At 38.4% G+C, this 7,695-nt stretch overlaps 1 protein-coding gene across 2 annotated transcripts; it reads right to left on the bottom strand.

The window, feature by feature from the left end:
- Positions 1-3,256: 3,256 nt before the first annotated feature.
- Positions 3,257-7,398, bottom strand: LOC116249217 (gamma-glutamylcyclotransferase 2-2-like). 2 transcript variants are annotated; one of them, XM_031622422.2, is made up of 9 exons: positions 7,018-7,398; positions 5,161-5,281; positions 4,958-5,034; positions 4,589-4,642; positions 4,444-4,500; positions 4,317-4,357; positions 4,111-4,182; positions 3,916-3,995; positions 3,257-3,752 (listed from the first exon to the last, which is right to left on the bottom strand). In XM_031622422.2, the coding sequence occupies exons 2-9, from the start codon at positions 5,267-5,269 to the stop codon at positions 3,583-3,585; spliced, it is 660 nt and encodes a 219-aa protein (XP_031478282.1). In that variant the 5' UTR covers positions 5,270-5,281; positions 7,018-7,398; the 3' UTR covers positions 3,257-3,582. The 2 variants fall into 2 exon arrangements, with proteins under 2 accessions (XP_031478282.1, XP_031478284.1); XM_031622424.2 differs by having other exon boundaries at positions 5,161-5,278.
- Positions 7,399-7,695: the final 297 nt, after the last annotated feature.

The raw sequence follows: 7,695 nt of genomic DNA, 5'->3' as shown, positions 1-7,695 counted from the left end.
GACCTGGTGCCGATCTGAGTCTAAGTCACAAGTTTGCTAACTATGCTGATAGGTGAAGGTTGAAATTGTGGCTGGCACAATAGTGATATACATGTGAGTTACACCTCTATAAGAGGCCTGATGGGTGGCATATGTGCAGATAAACAGACTTAGCCTGTGACTACAAGATTATGATTTCAACATAAAGGCTAGATTGTGATATGTATATATATATGTGTGTGTGTGTGTGTGTGTGTGTGTGTGTGTGTGTGTGTGTTGATTATATCTGTCTTGATGCATTATTCTGTTTTCTTGATTTATGATTAATGAGTTGGACGTAGGGCAATGGCCTAGGGCCGGATTTACCATAAATGGACTATACTGACTGGATATTATTAGTCAAGCCCATTGTAAAAAAGGGCTAGGTGGGTGGTGCGGCTCAGGAACCCAGGTTTTGAAAACAGACTTATCAATAATAGACTATATTGTGAAGTGCTCCTCACCCGGGCTATTAACAAGGAGTTTGTCCCAACATAGAGTAGGGGATGTGCTGCTGCTATAACTATAGTTGAGCTCCGCCCTATTGGGAGTCATGGTAAGGTTAACCTAGGTTCTACTATTTTATGTTGACTCAGTTGTTGTGTGTGATGACCGTAAGCTACTCAATAGTCTTGTGATGCCCTATATTCCATTCAAAAGCTATGTTGTCACTCAATGTTCAAAGCTATGCATTTGAATATTTACCCTATGTTGTGTTGACCATTATTCCTCAGATAGAATCTTTGGCGCATTGACCTTTCTATTGTTCTGCCTATGCTATTTATGTATAAATGGATGATGTATGTATAGGCCTCAGGGATAAGCCATACTCAGAGTTATCTCTTACCCCTTATTGTTGTTTGGTTTTAGATACTCACCCTAAGGAGGGTGGTATCTCGAGATGGTGAAGTGGTTGGGATAAAGGGTGATCATTGGGCAGTGTGATTGATGCTGATTCTTGCCCGTTTTGGTTGTAGGCATGCTTTGTGTACATATAGCCTTGTTTGGTGATGCCATTTTGTATAGTTACTATGTTAATATTTATCTATGTTGTATGACAGGTCTTGTTATTTGCTAAGTATGAAGGCAAATTTGAAGCATGCATCATATATGGTTATGGGTAACATCATTATATATACAACCCAAGTTAAAAAATTTCACCACTTCACAAAGAGAGTTCTCAAGAAGAAAAGACCTTGAAGAAATCTTACAAACTTTATTTACGAGCCCCACAGCATGAAGAACCGATGCTGAAAGTTTTTAATGCAGCTATCAAATGATCTCCAAGGAAACGTAGGATGCAGTATTTTTCAGGTCAAGGAAAGCGATGTACATGTTTGTTGTCTTTATGGTCCAGTGTTGTTAGAAGCCTAAACCACGAGGCCTGAAATGCAAACCTACAAGATTTTTGAACAAAAGCTCATAGAAGACAATGATGAAGCCATTAGTGCATGAGGCACGCCTCACTGGAAGGCGCATACACCTCATGCACACTGTGTTTTTCATTAAAAACCTTTTTGTTGTTTGATATTCTTTGCTAGTTTTCCCTTCTTTTCCATTTCTTTTTTGTTTCTTTCTGTCTGTCACATTCTCTCTCTCTCTCTTCTAAATGACGCCACCATCCACCAACTATTCACACTAATGGAGAAAAAGAGATGCTGCTTTGTTCTCTCTCACTCACTTTCTCTCTCTTTCTCTTGCTGGGGGCTTCTTTTATACACATTTCTTTTGGCTTTATATTTTTGTTCCTAATTATTTGTGCCTCTTTGGCATTCCCGGAAAATCTTAGTTATGGGGGCTCATGATTATAATCTGCTGTCATAAGATTTGCTTATCTTGGTCTTGTTTGCAGTGCACATGTCGACCTCAAATGAATTTGCAGAATCAGAATCATGGGTTGTCGCTTTAGAGATGAAGTATGTAAATGCCAAATCTATGATGACTGTAGAAGACTCGGTTCTTTACAAAAAGAATACGACAATAATGTGCGGTGGATCTTATTGCTCCTTGCATCTTGTTGAGTGAATTGGACTGTGTTCCTTGCATATCATTGGACACATTTTTTCATAGAAAATGGGTTGAAAATATTAGAAGATCTTAAAATTCTCTTTGATTTGTTTGATATTAAAATGCTTAACATTTTCGTAAAAATAGCTATATAGGATTAGTTGATTGTTTATTCATAATAGTAAGCTTATAAAATCTAGGTTGTTGTTGTTCTACGGTAGTTTTCTAGATTGTTGATATCCATTCTGATTTGTTAGTGAGAATTTATGAGTTTAGTTCAAAATCAAGTTATGCTAATATTGCATATCTATATTTTAGTATAAGGCTAAGTTTGTGATGTTATGGCCGAAATGATCAAAAAAATTTATAATATTAGTAGCACATGAATTGCAACAAAAGTTAAAAATTATTATAACAAATATAAAATATTTACAATATCACTCCGAAAAGCTTATCCATTTTACTACTAAAGCATTTATTATCCATTTTACTAATAATTTTAATAACTTATATTTGTTAATTTTTTTATTAACATATATTTTACTATATTGATCTTTAAGCTTACGCTTCAATGCCTACCTCATCGACTTTAACAACATTAGGCTCAAGAACATGCTAGACAACAAACTGCAATTTTCATGACGAAATTTTTCTTCAATTTGAGCCATTCATCTTGCGTGCATCTATTTTTCCTTTTACAGCTTAAACAATTTTCATCAACATGCATTAGTATTGAAGGTACCATATCTAATTTACTCTCTACTAGGTAACTAAGTATAAAGGCATTAGGAGTTTACATAATATTAAAAACACCAATGTGTAATTTTAGGCACGAATCCAAGAGGGTCACGTAAAATAGGTTCTGTTGGATAGGTTAGGGACCACGGCTGTAGCCTTTTATCACCTATAATTAACCACATACCGCACCTATACCACATAAATCAGAAACATTAAATTCAGACTGTTACAGTAAATCGTCATAATGCAGAGATACAAAATTGAAACTGTCGGTGCTGCAAAGATTCCAATTTGGATGCTTTCTGGCTTCAATTCCTGCCACATGCAACTGACCCACAGACGAACTCAATTGAGCCAGACTTGGTCCACACTGGACCACACGCCATGTGCTATACGGTAAGAGGTTTCCAATGTCAAGCCATACCCAAACGAATCCCACTAAAATGACCATTTGTCTCGTCTCCTCCAGCCCTTCCCTCCGGACACACACACGTTCAAGCAAATGTAACCTGACTATCTGTTATTTCCAGAGTATAACTGTCTGTTACACTCAGAAAGATAGGTTGCTCACTACAGAAAGAAGAAGCAGCGAAAATGGGATCATCCGACAAAAATAAGGTGCACAAAGAAAGAGAGGTTGAACCATCAGACAGTAACAACGGAGTTAGGATCAGGCTAGTTACATCTCGCTGGTTATGGGGACCAAAGAGCAAATATAAGCCAAATGGAAGCAGATACAGCTAATACATAAGTGCAGCAGCACCTTTCTCCTTAATCTGTTTCGCATTCTGGTTTTTGAGTGGTTAGCAGGTTTGCTGGTCAAGCATCCAAGGCAATGATGGTCTCAGTTAGGGGTTGAGGATGAATGAGAGCGAATTGCGGCTTGTGTAAGAGATGAGCCACTGGGCTGCTGATCTTCTTCTCTCTTGTTCTTGCCAAGACCTTCCTGACTTCATTTGCAAGCTCAATCACGTAATCATCTTTATGGCCTGCATTGCCACTATATTACATTACCACACTATAAATAAACAATGATTCAACAACATGAACTGAAAACATGGCCTTAGTGTGCTTTCTCTAGTACACAGAAGAACAAAAAACCCAAATGACATGACCGTAGTGGAATTTGAGATATTGGTCTATGGTTTATACCTATATTATACATAGCTTCCTCCAACGAGAAAAGATATTCCCTATTGTTTCCACAAGGTCCAACGGCATGTGCAATTTGACTGCAAACATAAAGAAAAAGGAAAAATTTCTTCATCAACCATTCTGAGGTAGTAATAGAGAGGAAAAACTTGCTGACAAGAAAGGTCCACTTTCTTCACTCTACAATCCTTTTACCTTGCCATTTCCTCCAGTGGTGCTGGTCCCAAATAGTATTTATTTCCTTCTTTGTCTGGAGTTGAAGCAAATCTGCATAGCGAATCAAACAATATGCAGTACAATATTTTATCACGTTATTAAGGAAAATAAGAAAAAGAATTCAGGGCTATACACATTCTACCAAATGACATAAAAAGGTTAGTATGTGGATGGAGAGCACTTACACCAAAACTCCTGTCACTGATGGAGTGAGACCCGGCTCCTCCTAATAGAATAGGAAAAAGGAATAATATCACTATAACCATGCAGTTTTATTCAATGTTAGGAATACCAACCAAAAGGGACATGTACCTTGTAGAAATCCACTTGAATCTTCAGGTCATATTCACATTCTCTTCCCTCCAAGTACTGAAATATGCCAGGAACTATTTCAGATTCTTTATTACGAATTTATTCATGTCATCATATATGTGACAGATGGTTTCTGAAGTCTCACCTCCATGGCTGCTCTTTCTTTTTCTACACCTTTAATACAGTATGCAGCCCCCCACTAGCAACACAAACAGCAGAAATATGGTGAGACAAAAGCAATTAGCAGATGAATAATCCAAAAATGCTTTTGCAAATTCACACCACCATCTAGAATGCGACGAAACTAATTCAGATATTCTTTTTTTCTGAAACAATAATTACTTTGTTTAGATGTACTGGTGTAAATCCATGTGCACGGCTCAATTAACAAATATATCAACAATCATACAATGTGTAACCAATTTCCACATGAATGATGGTTGAGTTCATCTGAGAGAGAGCAGAAAATAAAAGACATAATCAATTAGCTACAAGGCATCCATGCTTCACTTACACAGACTGCTCCTTCTACAGCCTCCAATGTGCTTATTCTCGCAGGCCTTTCTGGAGTTCCCCTATGGTCTATGCAAGCTGAGATACAAATATACACATGCAAATCAACTTCCATTGAAACCATAAAATGGTTCCACTACCAAGCAAAATGAATGTATCTACTTTGAAAGACCATAGTAAAATAACTAGCAAGTGGAAGCATACCTAGATTAAACACCCGCCTGTAGCCCTTGATGTACCCAACTATTTTTTCATCATATTCAAAACCAGGATTCCAGACCAAGGAGGCATATCCAAATACCCAGAGAACCATCTTGTTTTCCTACTGAGAAATGGACAAAAACATTCAAATTTTTGACAAGATACTTCGTTAAAAATTATGTTGCAGAAAGAAGTGCAGATCGTCCTAGGAAGAATTTCAGAAACATACCAACACACCACTCAACATTTTGAATAGAAATACAACCAAAGAACAAAACAAAAAAGAACAGCCAAATGGATCAGACAAACTGCAGTCACTAAATGCTATGAACTCCTTTTTCACTTGAACAACTTTGAAGTTTGAAGTTAAACCCAAACCGAAATCCTCTTGGGAAACTGGTAAAATACCTAAGGAGTTGTCTGTTTTGGACATAGTTTTGATGACACTCTGTCCCACTTTCATCAGTAGATAACCAAACAAGGCAGGGAAAATGGTATGGTCAAGGTGTGAGCCTTGTCCTGAAATGAAACAAAACCAACCACATGCTTGTGGTTAAAACATGGTCAAAGTGGAAATGTTTTTCGATGCCCTTACAACCAAAAGAAGAAAAATGCCTTACAATCCCCACACACAAATGTATATTACCCTCAAACCTGGGCTCCCTCCACCAATATTACCTACAGCCACTAGCATTCACTGACCACTGGTTGGATAGCCTGCAGATTATATGCTTATAGCTTCGGCCATCACAAATAACAAGAAATGATGCTCATGAAAACCATATCATGACTGTGATGACAGCCACAGCCTTCCCCACTATGCCAATTGCCAACCCTTTGAAGACGTCTGATAAGAAACATTGTGTTCCTAGAACATATGTTCAAACATCTTATAACACTTATTTGAAGGCTACATTGTTCTTTGTTTCAGAAAACATGGCATGATGTTTCCAGTGTTAGATTGATAGACTACAAACAACATTTATGTTCACAACTGATTTCCTATAAAACATAATATTCTTCAATTATGTGTTCTAAGAACACACACAACGTTCTTAGAACACCCTCTTTGGGTCTAACACCATAAATCCTTAAGGAAACGAAGAATTTTTCGTTAAACCCCAGAAAGCGGTTGCTCTTACTCACTTGTATCCTTGTGGTTGCCCTCTGGTCACGTGAAAGATAAGAACAAAGCAAAGGATAGCAATAAGGATAAGATTCTATCGCTCTCTCCGCCCTTCATTATAAGGTCTATATATTCCTGGTAAGATTAACTTGCAGAGATACTTTTTTTTTTTGGCGGGGGTTTAGTAAGGCATATTCTGCAGATCAGAAATAGTCTTTATGTAGGAGAGCAAATTGATTTGAATTTAACAGGCTTACAGCCACTACCCTCTTGATACTTCCAGTGGGTTTAAACAGTTAACTAATAAAAGACAAAATCTGTGGTACAATCTTCGCAAGCAAAGGCGAACAGGAACGCCAATGTAATTTGCCAAACAGAAAACGACCGCCCTACCTAAGATCACGATTCCTCATTTTAATTGTAACAATCACTAGAAAGAAACAATGACAACGTGATATCACGATTTCATCATTCAACACAAAAGTAAATAGAGAAGAGATCTACAGCGACACCAAATACCCTTGTCGCAGATATATGGTAATGCATCATAGTAAAAGCGGAAAAGAAAGTCAGCATATCCCCTTTCTTGAATGAAATGTCAATACTCTCTAAATATTCAAAGGGCTCTGACTTTTCGTCACTTGTTTCGGTTGTAGGTCAGCATTTGACTATTGGTTTGAACATTTTCCTTAAAACCCATAAACATTTTCAATACAAGAGAGAGAGAGGCGGACCTGATAAAGAATAGGCAAAGGGGGGGAGGGGGAAGAGACGATGAAGATGACCAGCACACACGCTGAGTCTCCCTCGCGAAGCGCAGGAGAGTTGTGGACACGTCCGGGACGCAACGATCTCAAGCAGAGACGACCTCTTCCTCAAACCAGTGTTCGCCGGAAAATCCCGAACCGCACAACGCGAACCAGAGAAGCACGTGCGAGCCTGAACCTCCTGCAGGCGAGCCGCGGCCACCAAGAAGAAGGAGGAGGGACGCGAGGCTACGAAATGTGGGAGGTCCGAGACTCCACACACTTCTGGTATTGCCTCCACCCTCTTCCTCTCTGATATCTGAGACGACACTCAGAAGAGAGAGAAAGAGAGAGAGAGAGAGAGAGAGAGGTACAAGGGCGAAGGGGAGATGCATTAAATAGGGAAGGGAGGGGCGGAAAACGTGGGGCGGGGGCTTGCGTTGAAAAGCATACATGTATGTACATCATCCATTCTCCGTCATGCATGTGCGCGTCGTATATTTAAAATTGCCAATTCAATGGTCTAAATTTAAATATTGCATTTTTCTTCAAATGGCCTATTTTCAATTTTTTCTCAAGTTATGCTGTCCAAAAACTTTTTTTTTACGTGAAATATAAAGTTTGATATACTTCAGAATTAACTGAATTCCAAATTTTAATCTTTCT

The sequence above is a fragment of the Nymphaea colorata genome, chromosome 2 (assembly GCF_008831285.2).
Source record: "Nymphaea colorata isolate Beijing-Zhang1983 chromosome 2, ASM883128v2, whole genome shotgun sequence".
In the NCBI taxonomy this organism is placed as follows: domain Eukaryota; kingdom Viridiplantae; phylum Streptophyta; class Magnoliopsida; order Nymphaeales; family Nymphaeaceae; genus Nymphaea; species Nymphaea colorata.
Note: the sequence above shows the minus strand (reverse complement) of the source record. Positions and strands in the feature narration are given on the sequence as shown.

Excerpts from the sequence above, each read along its gene's own strand:
- LOC116249217 (XM_031622422.2), bottom strand. The coding sequence starts at position 5,269 with ATGGTTCTCTGGGTATTTGGATATGCCTCCTTGGTCTGGAATCCTGGT. Across the intron at positions 4,643-4,957 it reads CTGTAGAAGGAGCAGTCTGT|TGGGGGGCTGCATACTGTAT; the intron begins GTAAGTGAAGCA and ends TTGTGTTGCTAG. Across the intron at positions 4,183-4,316 it reads TCAGTGACAGGAGTTTTGGT|ATTTGCTTCAACTCCAGACA; the intron begins GTAAGTGCTCTC and ends TTCGCTATGCAG.